The sequence below is a fragment of the Pteronotus mesoamericanus genome, unplaced genomic scaffold (assembly GCF_021234165.1).
Source record: "Pteronotus mesoamericanus isolate MK-2021 breed Mesoamerican mustached bat unplaced genomic scaffold, CSHL_Meso_final scaffold_165, whole genome shotgun sequence".
In the NCBI taxonomy this organism is placed as follows: Eukaryota; Metazoa; Chordata; class Mammalia; order Chiroptera; family Mormoopidae; genus Pteronotus; species Pteronotus mesoamericanus.
Genome location: NW_026555307.1, coordinates 2,650,501 through 2,662,528, shown reverse-complemented (window position 1 = coordinate 2,662,528; position 12,028 = coordinate 2,650,501). Strand labels below are relative to the sequence as shown.

Genomic DNA, 12,028 nt, shown 5'->3' with positions numbered 1-12,028 from the left:
GGCAGCCCCCAGGCTCCACGCTGGGCTGGCTCCTCTGGGATCTCTGCTACCTGCCCCTGAGGCTCAGAGAGGCAGGGGCATCATCAGGGTCTCCTTCTCTGCCTTCTCTCTGTCCACAGTGCACCCTCTTTGGAAGGGCGCAGTCTCCACCCCAGGGGGCTCCCGGCAGTCCCCCATCAACATCCGCTGGAGGGACAGTGTCTACGACCCCGGGCTGCAGCCTCTCCGGGTCTCCTACGACGCTGCGGCCTGCCTCCACATCTGGAACACCGGCTACCTCTTCCAGGTGGAATGTGATGACACCAGCGATGGGTCAGGTGAGACCGAATTGGGATTTGAGGTCTCTATCTCCTTCTGTCACATCTTAAGAGTCGGGTCATGGGCTTAGCATGGAAGGGGATGAGAGCTTTACTTAAGTACGGTGTTTGGGGACAAGGAACAGCATTGCGGAGGCAGGAACAGGAAGAATTCATGAAGGCTCTCTGTGGGGGCAGGGGAGTGATACTTATTCTGAAGATTATAATGCCAATCATCCACATTCACATGGTTTCAGTGGGGACAAAACTATGAACAAAGTTAATTCCCTCCGTTCGTGGTTTATATCCCAGGGACTGGGGAGGAAGAAACACTAAGCTAATAAAAACACGAGTATAGTGCACATCTGAGGAGAAAAACAGCGCAGGGCAGAGGAGAGAGGTGTGGTGGTGGTGAGGCCGACGGGAGAAGAGGGGGGAAACGGTGCTCACAATGGGCGAGGTGTCCCAAGCCCGGTCACCCCGCCTGTTCTTACAGAGCGAGGATGTTTTAAGTTTTTGTTTTGAAATATGTATTTATTTTTAGAGAGAAGGGAAGGGAGGGAGAGAAACATCCATGGGAGAGAGAAGCATCTTCGATCAGTTGCCTCTTGCATGCACCCCAAATGGGGACCGAAACCTGCAACTTAGGCATGTGCCCTGACTGGGGATCCAACCAGTGACCCTTCACTTTGCTGGATGACACCCAACTAACGGAACCGCTCCAGTCAGGGCGACCTGGCAATGTTTTAAATGAACGCCCGGCTGCTATGAGGAAGAGGAGGGGCGGAGGACAGGGGTGTAACAGGGACCACCTGGAGGCCGTCTGGGGTGATGGTGGTGGAGGGCTGTGTGACAGGACGACAGGCAGGCAGAAGAGAAGCCCCAGGAACCGCTGTCCCTGTACCGGGTCCCAGTGCTCTGCATGGGCTTTATATGAACGAGCTCACCCAACCCTCCCCAGGATGCTCAGGAGTTTGGGATGGCTGCTCCTCTGATACTTGTCCGGATTGGCTGCTCCGGCCCGGCTGGTGTTTCTCAGCCCCTTTTGGTGTCATCGCAAGCCTTGTTTATGTCAAACATCTGTTTTCTTTCGGGTGTGGAGAATGTTCGTGCATGCCAGGCAGAGGGTGCCCACGTGGCCGGCCCCCGGTACACCACGTCTCTTATAGGCATCGCTGGTGGGCAGCACTTTGTGTGTGTTGTCACAGCTCATTGCTGGGGGGGCAGTGTGTCCCTGAGGCTCCATCCGAGAGGGCACTGGAAGCCGGCGCCTGGTCTCCTCCAGATACTGCCATGTGCGCCTTTTCCCTTTGCTGATTTTCTTTGGATCCTTTCACTGTAATAAATCTGACCCGTGCATCTGACTATGTGCTGAGTCCTGGGAGTCCTAGAGAACCATGGAACCTGGGGGCCCCGGACGCAGCCCCCCAGCCCCTGTAGTTTCTGGGCCAGCCCCTGGCCCACCTCCTTCCATGTGCTAGTTACAGTATATCAGTCACTCACTCACCTGTTGCCCAGGCAGGGAAGTGAACTCTGTGAGGGCACCCTGAACCGTGTGTGCTAGCCTTCTTGGAGCCCTGGGGGAGGGGCTGGGGGCTGAGCGAGGCCCAGCCTCTCCTGTCTCCCCTCCAATGGGTGGTGGGTGGCTGCCACAGGGGAGAGAGAGCCCTTTTCCCTGGTGCAGGCCCAGCAAAGTGCTTCACGCACAACCTGGCTCAGCCTTTCCAGGTCGCTCTCCTCATCTCACAAGTGAGAAGGAGCTTGTGTTTCCTGAGCAGCCACCTACATGCCTGGGGCTGCTCATGGTTCTTGGTCAGTCTTCACAGGAACCCTCAGGGGCACTTCTCAGGTGGGACTCCTTGAATGCAAGGGACAAGAACCCCAACTCTGGCCAACATAAGCAAAAAGGATTTTCTTAGAAGGCTGAGCCAAGCTCAAAGAGGAGGGGAAGCTGGACACCCAGATCTTGGAAAGCACAGGAATCAGGCCAGCTCGGGGCCCTGGGGAGTGGGGGTTAGGAATCTATTTACTTAGCAAACCAGCTTTTTTTCCTGCCCATGTTGGTCTGTTCCAAGTTCAAATTCCCAAGGAGCAACTGAAATTGGCTTTTCGGGTTTAATAGGGTTTGTATTATATTTACACATTTTATGCAGCAACTTTAGAAGATTAAATAAAGAATAATCGTTCCTGAACTTTTGCTTGGTTAATAGTTGTGTGACTAGTCTAAGATTGAGAAAAACAGATATGGGTGTAGATGAGTTCATAATCCTCCTATATAACTTTTATGTGTAGCTATGGGTCTAACAGATTTATATTTTTTTAAGTTTTAAAACAGGAAAAACTTGGAAGTTTACTTTGGACTTTTTTGTGCATATCATTAAGATACATTTGACAAAATAATTCAGATTCCCAGGGGAAAAGGTCTGGTGGCTGAACTTAGCCCTGACACAGCCCTTGGTCAGCAGGGGACCGAGCACCCTGACCCATGTCCCCACCAAGACCACATGCTCAGGGAAGTGGTGGTCCTGGGGGAAATTGAGGTGCTATTTCTAGAAGAGGGTAGGTGTGCTGGACAGACAAACACACACCCTCTTTAAAAAGCACCACCAACGATGAATAACAACACCCACAAAACAGACACCACTGTGGAGAGTATTGGGGGGCCCTCGTTCTATGCAAGGAGAAATGGAGGCTCAGCAGGGAAGGGGCTCATTCAAGATCACGTGGCAGGGAAGTGGAGGGGTCAGGTTCAAGCCCGAGTCCTGCTGATTCTAAAGCCCCCCAAAGTCATTTACTGGCCCCTTATCCTTGTCAAGGGCTTCACTCACACAAACTGAAGTATTCTTTGTAGTAACTGTGTGAAATGCATTTTATTCCCCATTTTACAGATGATAGAAATGATGCTCAGAGAGATTCAGGGCTGGAGCCCACAGGGCCCTCCCAAGGAGATTCTCTGCTCTCCAATGAAGGAAACTTTAGGAGCATGAATCCTCTATGGAAGGAATCTGCATCCAATATCCACAGGGTTCAGGCATGAGTCACCGTAAGGGAGGAAAGTGCTAGCGCACTGAGTGAACACAGTCAAGTTCATGTTAGGTCCTGAGGGGAGCCAGCAGCCTGCTCAGGGGCAGGTGGGCCCCTGGCTCAAGTCCAGCCAAGCCAAGTCCAGTGTGCTCACCCCACAGGAGGGCCAGCGGGCAGTGAGGTCAGCCTGGGCGCCTCAGTGAGAACCTACCAGGAGGAAGACACTCACACTGAGACACGACAGGTGGAGGAGGGGCATCTCTGTGATGCTCCAAGGGCCCAATTGTTTGTGTTTTTATATTATATTATTTTTGGGGGGGTGTCTTATAGCATATGTGCCTTAGAATCTAGTTGTTCCTATGTCCTGCAGGAGCTCAGGGTGAGTTTAGCCTAGGAAACTAGACTATTAGGGGTGACAATTCCCTGAATCACAAGTCAAGGCCTCCTTTTGGTCAAGAATTTAAACCTCTTGAGTTTTTACCTGAAGCTTGAATCATAGGAGTGGGTGTGGCCAGTCCCAGCAACACTTTCTCTGGCTTCAGTGATTGGTCTAGGGGTATGCATGTGACTCCAGCGAGGCCAGTGAGAGACAAGATTTTTTTTTTTGGAAATGTTAAAAGAAAACCGCTCTTTCTGCCTGCCTTGTGCTGGGATCAGCTGCAAGGCTGGGCCTGCAGGTCCTCATGACAGAGCAAAGAGGTGGATAAAAATTGAGGCCCGAGGCCATTGTCAGAGCCTCTAACTGAAGCTGTGCAAAACCAGCTCCTGGACTAATCAACCTCTTTTTTGCCTCAATCAATTTGATTCAAATTTCAGTCACTTGTGTTCAAGAGTTCTAATACAAGTAGACAAATAAAAAGTGACTACATTAACAGAGAAGAAATAGAAGGGAGGCAGCTGGAGAATTGCCAGTTTCAGACCTTTTAATCTTTGCTCAAATGTAATTCAGCTGGGAAAAAAAAGTAATTCAACTGTAGGCTGGGTTTGTGCCACCCAGGGTGGAAGGAAATGTTGGTAATGATACATTTAACTTGACCCAGAGAGGTTGGTGGTCTGAGTGTGGTGCTTTAAGCCTCTCAGACCTTTCTGAGAAGCCAGGCCCACGTAAACTTGGCTCTTCTGAGTACATGGAGACCTGATGATAAATGTTCAGCAACTGGCTTTCTGTGGTGTGGGAAATGGAGTGTGGGGTGGAGGTTGCGGGGGACAAGGAGCCGTGATTTGTAGTGTTTGCCACTTCCCATGGTGTAAATACTCCAGCACAGCTGGCTGATTTAAACCTCCTGGTGCAAAGTCACTGATCATGAATTAGGAAGAGATGCACACAATCAGTTTCCAGGAGCCAGTGAGCCTGCCCCACACTCACTGGCCTGTTCTTTCTTCCCTCCAGTCCCTGCTGCCTCAGATCTTATTTTTGCTCTCATTTTTGCAAGACATTTACTATATAGGTTAAGACTTCCTTTGTGTTGCATGTGGCAGAAACTCATCTCAAACTGGCTTAAGCAAAGAAGAGGAAAACTTATTGGCCTAGATTCCCAAAAAGTTCAGGATGTGGCTGGGTCTGAATCCTCCCCGTCTCAGCTCTGCCTTCCCCTGGTGGATTCATTCCAGGTGAGGACCCTAGAATGGTCCTTGACCGGCAGTTTGGTAGACCCTCCCAACAGAGTGGCCTAAAGGTATAGCACCTCTGTCCCAGCAACAGCCACCTCAGCTTTAGGGCTGGTTCCCATTGCCCAGTTTCGGTCACTTACCTTGGGTGAGCCAGTTGCAGTGACTCTGAGGGTGAGCTGCCCTGGAGCGGGGTGAGGCCAGAGTGGAGGACCCAGCGGGGCTGTTCCCAGCAGTAAGGTCAGGCTGGAGAGGCACAGTCAGGGCAGTCTCCATTGGGCCTGACATCCTTGCTGGTGACCCCGGGCTGACCTCGGCCCACCCCTGATTCGCGTTGCTCTCAGAGTCCAAGGTCTTTGCACCCGTTGTCGCAGCCAGGCCTCTATGTTGACCTGGTTCTGACCCCCACATTCTGGCTTCTCCACCATCTTCTCTATCTAGTTCAAAGAGACCCACCCCACCCTGCCACAGACTGAAAGAATTATCTGGGTGTCTCTCCCCGGCCACATAAGTTAGTTGGGTAATTCCTTTTGTGGCTCATGTCCACATAGGCCAATCTGGTTTTACTTTACTTGTCATTTTCTGCAAAACCCAGTTTCCCTCTTTTTTCTTTCCTACTCAGTTTCCCAGGCTCTTTTTTCCAGCCTCCAGCCCCGCCCTTTCCAGATTATCTGTCTTCTTTATTCACCTCTGTTGGAAATTGGGAGCCGGTGGAGCAAAGGAAATGGAAAACACAGCTGAAAGTCAGAAAGTACTAAAAAAGAAGTTTTACAGCAAGAAACTGAGAATAATGAGACTCTCCCACAAGAAAAAAAAAGAACTGGGTGGAATAAAAGAAAATACTTCATGAGCAAGAAAGGAAGTGAGTAGAGAAGGTGCACAGGGCAGAAGTGATCCTGCATAGTTTTATCACTTATGCTGGGTGACACCAACAGGCGGGACCAGAAACTCAAAGCAAAACATAACAGGGAAGCCAAAGACATTTTCCATCAGCGTGGTAGACTCCAGCAGTTTTTCCAGCGGGCGAGGTACACAAGCACTTGGAGATTCACACCAGCCAGCGAGGATGAATAACAGAGGTGGAGGCAGTGCCTCCTTCCAAGGAGTGTGCGTGGCACTGAGGCCCAGGAATAAGGGGCTGGTGGAGCCACGAAGGGTTTTATGGGAAGGGGGGATGGGTAGCAGTGAAGGAAAATAGCACTGACTTCAAATGGCCCCCTGCTGTCAAATGCCACAAACTACTTCATAGATGAAGGAAGATCCTTTTCATACTGAATGACAGTGCCGTTTCCACCTGATGGGCATGTTGGTGCAGAAAACGTATCAAAGGTCAAAAGACACAGATAGATCCCACGGCTACTTGGGAAGACCCCCTGTGTTCTGTGAACCAAATCCTAAACGACTGCAGTAGCAATAGTCATTACTGCTGCTAGTGCTCGAATGTGACACATCAATGTGCCAATTAGAGAACAGTTTTTAGGGCATTTAATTCTCACAAAAACCCCAACAGATAGGTAAATAATTCCATTTATTGGAAAAGGACACCTATATCCAATATGTAAACCCAGAGCTGTTTCCAAACCCTATTCTCTCTCTGCCAACTGCATTTTTAAAAAAACGGCGGATCTGGTCTTGCTGACGGTGTAGGGCCTGACTCCGGGGCTCTAAGATGTCTCGTTGTCCCCTCATCCCACCCACTTAGCCAAGTGGACTGCGTAGAGCAGCAAATGGCAAAATGCCTCTGCCTTCCATGGTAGACCCTTCTTCTTTGGGGGAACAGGGTCCTGGGCTGCCCCTCTGCATCCAAGTGGCAATTCCTCTTACTCCTCAGGGGAGGTGGGGGGGACAGCATGGCATTGAGGGCCTCGCTCTCGAGCCAGAAAAAACAGGGTGTGAGGCTGAGTTCCTCCACTTACCAGCCAGCTGGCGTGAACTTGTCACCTCCCCTCTCTGGCCCCCAGTCCCCTCCTTTGGTAAATGAAGGCTTGAATCTGGTTGGCTGGAGAAAAGATTAAAAGAGGACCCATGTGAACCACTCAGCGCCGTGCCAGGTGATTAAGAACAGTACTTGATCAATGATAGCTTCACCAACTGTGGTGCATTCAAAATAAGGTGACCAAAGCAAGGCTCGGTGCTCTTTTAATGTTTCCCACTGGAGCAAACACAGAGAAGGGAGAGAAGCAGCCGCTGGCCAGGGCGAGTCTGGCTTTATTGGACTATGGAGGACCCCATGTGGTCTCAGAAGGAGGACAAATGAAAACTCCAAGCCTGGAGGCCCCATGGTGACTTGGGAGCAGCCTTCCTGAAGGGCCACTCACTCACAAGGACAGCAGTGGGCAGTTAAGGCAGCAGGCACTGAAGTCACAGCCTGCTAGTGCTCCTTCCAACATTGAAGTAAATTTTAAGTCATTTGTAAAGTGGGGCCACCTATCATGTTTATCATCTAAATGGCAACTGATGGCAAGAAATGGCAAGAAATCCCAGCTGGGCACGCTTCCGGGGAGCTGAAGTCTGTGGACGCCATTCACCATCATAGAGCCAGCAGCTGGCAGAGGCAGCAGGAAATCCATGTGCCTTTGCTCCTGGAGTGAACGCGCAACCTGCAGACCAGTGTGGTCTTCAGGCTTGCAGACTTGAGCTTCATCAGTTGGGGATCTTCATGCAAGGCAAAGGAACTGACTCAGGCTGCGTAAGCTAAAAGGGAGCTACCTGGGAGAAAAGGCAGGCTGGAGATGGGCCTGCAATGCAACAGCAAGGACTGCTTTGTCACCTCTCCATGCAGGACCCAAGTCCCAGGGGGCCCTGCCACTGGCCTGGTGCCTGCAGTGAGCCATGAACTAGCGGTCCCAAGATTATGCCCAGGGGGGTGAGGAGGTCCCACGAAGGAAATCCTGTGCTGTCCGGAAGGGGACTGTGGCTACCTGGTCAGAAGAAGACACCTTGACTGGGATGAAAGAACGGGATCATCATACTCATCCCGGGGCAGTTATTTTTCACTGCAAATTTGTAAATCAGCAACCTGGTACCTAAAACCATAGACTTTCCATCTCATTAATGAATGAAGATATAGTTTGTTTATCTACTGTTTCTTTCCTTAGGTCCTGGGCATGGGTATATTTGGAGGTTGTGTGGAAGTGTGATTCTCTGACCTGTCTCCTCATTCAATCCATCTGCATAATAATCCCCACCTAGGAAAATGTTCTGCCCATTGAGCCCAGGAATCCATACCAAGCCCACCCCCCTACAGCCAGCTGATGTCGCCCGCCCATCCCTTTGATGGTGCCTCCCTCCTCCCCACATGCTCCCTGCTCTCATCCTTTCCTCTTTCCTTGCACTCTTCCCAGGGCGCCCACTCCATACTCTGAGGCTGATACCCCAGTGAGGCTGATAAGGGGTCCCAGACAGGCATATGTGGCAAGTCTGAGCCCCCGCCTAGTGCCAACGCAACGCTCCACTGAACAGAAATTAGTTGAGAATCAGATGATCCTCTGAGGACTGTTTGAAATCCCTGTCATGTTGCTAAAACGCATGTGGTTCCAACCCTGCCCTCCCTGTCTCCATCGCTAGGAACACTGTTCAAGGGTGCTTCCGCGAAAGCAACCAGAATTCAACGTCCTTGTCCCATACAAGAAGTTAGAACTGTCAATCTTCAACAGAGCAGCTCAGGCTGCTTTCTCTTGGCAAATATTTACGAAGCACTTACTGTGCGTGGAAATGTACTAGGTCACATAACCTTCCCAGATACTGTCCTTGCTCACAAGATCTCCAGTTAGAAATATGTGAAAAGGTAAAATGAAAGATAAACTAAGTCACGGATGGAGAGTGAAGAATGCAATCGCTGCCACTCCCCCCATCCCCTGAGGCAGGCGTGGCCTGTAGTTCCCGAATCCTCCCAGGTCCCTGCGCAGGCTGCTAGAGACAATTGGGTGCCCTCAGAAAGAGCAATAGAAGGAGGGCCTCGTAACCATGTGCCAGGCTGGTGTGTAGAACAGAAATGGCCATTACGCTTCCCCAGGGTTTTGAAAGGCAGAAGAGCCTGTGGACTGCATGTGGCCTGTAGAGAGAAGGAGGGCGGGGGGAGGGATGTGGAGGAGGAGGAAAAGAGGAGGGCTGTGTGTGGCTAGGGAGACCATCTAGGGAGAGGAGGGGAAGGAGATGGTGGGTGAGACTCAATCGAAACAGGGCAAGAAAGAGGAGAGATTTGAAAGGAGCCATGGTGGAGGCCTTGGAAGATGAATTCAAGGACTTTGTGGATAAGATGCAGAACAGATTCCTCTAACACACTCAGGAGAGCCTACCGCAGACCATGTCATTCTTCAGGACATTTAATGTTGGCCTTGTGATCGAAAAAAAACATCCATGGGCGACGTCTCACAGCCTCCGGGTACCCTGGCTGTGCTCTGGTCCTCACGGCCCGGAAAGGACGCCGGTCTGCACACAGCGCGGTTTCTCCCCGCACGCTGGCCTGCATGCTGAGGTTAGAGTTGGGGCGGGGTCGGGGTGGCAGGGAGGCCGGGGCTGAGGAATTGAACAGTCGATTTGCTTGGGCAAATCTTGCATGATTTGTCTATTTTTTAAGACCAGAACATTCAAAGTCTGTTGTGTCCCCTACTTGGACACTATCAGCACCTACCCCTTTGCTCCTCCATCCCATCTCCCACTGCTCCCTGCACAAACCCAACCCTCCAACCACTCGGGCCATCCCTTCATGCTATCGCGGTGACATACTCTTGTCCCTTCCAGTCCTCTCTGTCTTCTGCCCCTGGCTGCCTAGAACCATTTTCATCTTTACTCTCAGGGCTCAGCTGAACCACCACTTCTTCAGGGTGCCCTACACCAGTTTCGGTCCCCCTGAGGACTCCATTCGTGCCTGTTACAACCCTCATACCTGCTTACCGTCTGCCTGCCTCTCTGGATTCCCTGCTCCAGGAGGTCAGGGTGGCAACTGATTGTTCTCTCTTGATCCCCAACACTTAGCAGAGGGTGTGCACACAGTAGGAACTCAGTGAATATTTGTTGAATAAATGAATGGTTTTTCCTCTTTTATGCATCTGTGGCTGGCTGAGCCTCTTCTAATGGACAATCTTTTAAGATAATGTTTATTCTTCAATGTCTTTATGGGCAGGTCCTATCTTGGGATAAAGAGTAGCTGTTTCAGGTGTCTGCAAATCTCTGTTTTGATGATGATATTGATGATAATTTAAAAAATTGTTTAATCCTCACCCAAGGACATATTTATCGATTGTAGAGAGAGGAAAGAAAAACATCGATGTGAGAGAGAAATATCAATCAGTTGCCTCCCATAAGCACCCCAACTGCAGATCAAACCCGCAACCTAAGTATGTGCCCTGATTGGGGATCACACCTACAAACTTCTGGTGTAGTTAGATGACATTCCAAGCAAGTGAGCCACTGGCCAGGACAATGGTGATAATAATTTAACAAGAACAATAACAGGGAGAAAGGGAGAGAGACATCAATGTATGTTTGCCTCATGCGCCCCCTACTGGAGACCTGGCCCACAACTCAGGCATGTGCCTGGACTGGATCGAGCAACCATCCTGTCATTTGCTGGTCTGCGCTCAATCCCCTGAGCCACACCAACCAGGTCACAAGATCACTCAATTTTGAAGAGATGGTATCGGCATCTGACTCCAGACTCTGCTCCTGACCACCTACAGAAAGGGCGACAAAACACTATTTCCCACTTTCTAAATAAATACACAGGATCTTTGCTAGTGGGTTATCTTTGCGGGTCAGGTCTAATTTAAAAGACGTTATTGCAATTGTAGATTCTTCTCTGTAGTCCGTATCTGCTGACGTTCTTGAGTTTATCGTGCCTTTTTTTTTTTTTTGCTCTTAAAGTTACATTTTTATTTGATTTTGGACAAATATGATTTAAATATTAGGAGTATTATTTTTTGCAATATGTATGTATTTCAGAAATATCATTAAATAAATACAGAAAAGAATTAATCCACTTATATCTGAAATCTTAAACTAACCCAAGGAAAAAGACTTCTTTTTCCCCAAATTATTTTTTTACTTTATTTTATTTTATTTATTTTTTCAAATACATTTGTCTCTTCCTTCCCCCCACCACTTTCCCCTTCCCCCCTCCCCCCTCTCCCTCCCTCAGTCCTTCCCTACTTTGGCTTTGTCCATGAGTCCTTGTTCTATGTTTCCTTGACTTGCCCCTTCCCTTCCTTTTCCTCCACCCACCCTTTCCTCCTTCCCTCCTGATGTGCTCTTTGTCTCCTCTGAAATGCTCTGGAAAGAGGCTGCCATGGACCAGAACGGCGGATCCCAGCCGCACTCTACCTATAGACCACAGGGGGGCGCTCCAGCCCAGCCCATGCTACAGCTCATCCTCTGCCCTCCAGCCCCCGCACCTTCTTCCTCCTGCATCCTCTTAGAAAAGCTCATGTTTTGCTTATCTCCTATTTGCGTTTGCATATTATAAAGCTAGTACGAGGCGGCAGGCTTTTGGGGGTTTTGTTGTTGGCTTGGTCCCAGCCCAGGTTTCCAGCAAGTCCCTGGTTCATGTACCAGATGTCAGCCTGAATGCAAGAAGGAGATGCATATTCTGGAGGCTCCACTGAAAAGGAACATTTTTCCTGCAGTGGGAGAGCCCCAGGATTTCAAAGAACAGACTTCCATTTATATTCTGGCTACTGGGTCTTCCAGAAGCCAGCAGGCGTGAGTCTGAGAAGCTGCTTCAGTAAAGAATTCTGGGGGCAGTTTGATGTTGGTGGGGGAGAGCATGGAGCTATGGTCCATGGGCTCCAGTCCTCTCAGAGGGCGAACGTGGGGAAGGCTTCCGCCCTCTGCATCTCTTTACCTGCCAGAGGAAGGAGCAGTGCTCTGTGGTCACAAGTCCCCTCCCATCCCAGAAATCTCATTCTGGCTGTTGTTGGCAACAGTAGGCAGCGACTTTTCTGAAGGTTATTTTTGGTGGGGATCTGGCAGACATCCAGCTGGCGGTGAATGGATGCCTCATGCAGTTGGTATCATTCTTTTTGGAGATATATGCACCTACATAGAATTCTAACATGCTTGAGCTGGAAGGGACCACAAGAACCATTTCGGTAATAATTCTT

The 12,028-nt window shown here is 50.0% G+C and overlaps 1 protein-coding gene across 1 annotated transcript in view; it reads left to right on the top strand.

Moving 5' to 3' along the window:
- The window catches only part of CA5A (carbonic anhydrase 5A), a 31,654-nt gene that overhangs the window by 5,266 nt on the left and 14,360 nt on the right, over nt 1-12,028 (top strand). The window contains exon 2 of the mRNA XM_054588821.1: nt 120-317. Coding sequence (XP_054444796.1) covers nt 120-317 — 198 coding nt within the window. The remainder of the gene's footprint in view (nt 1-119; nt 318-12,028) is intronic.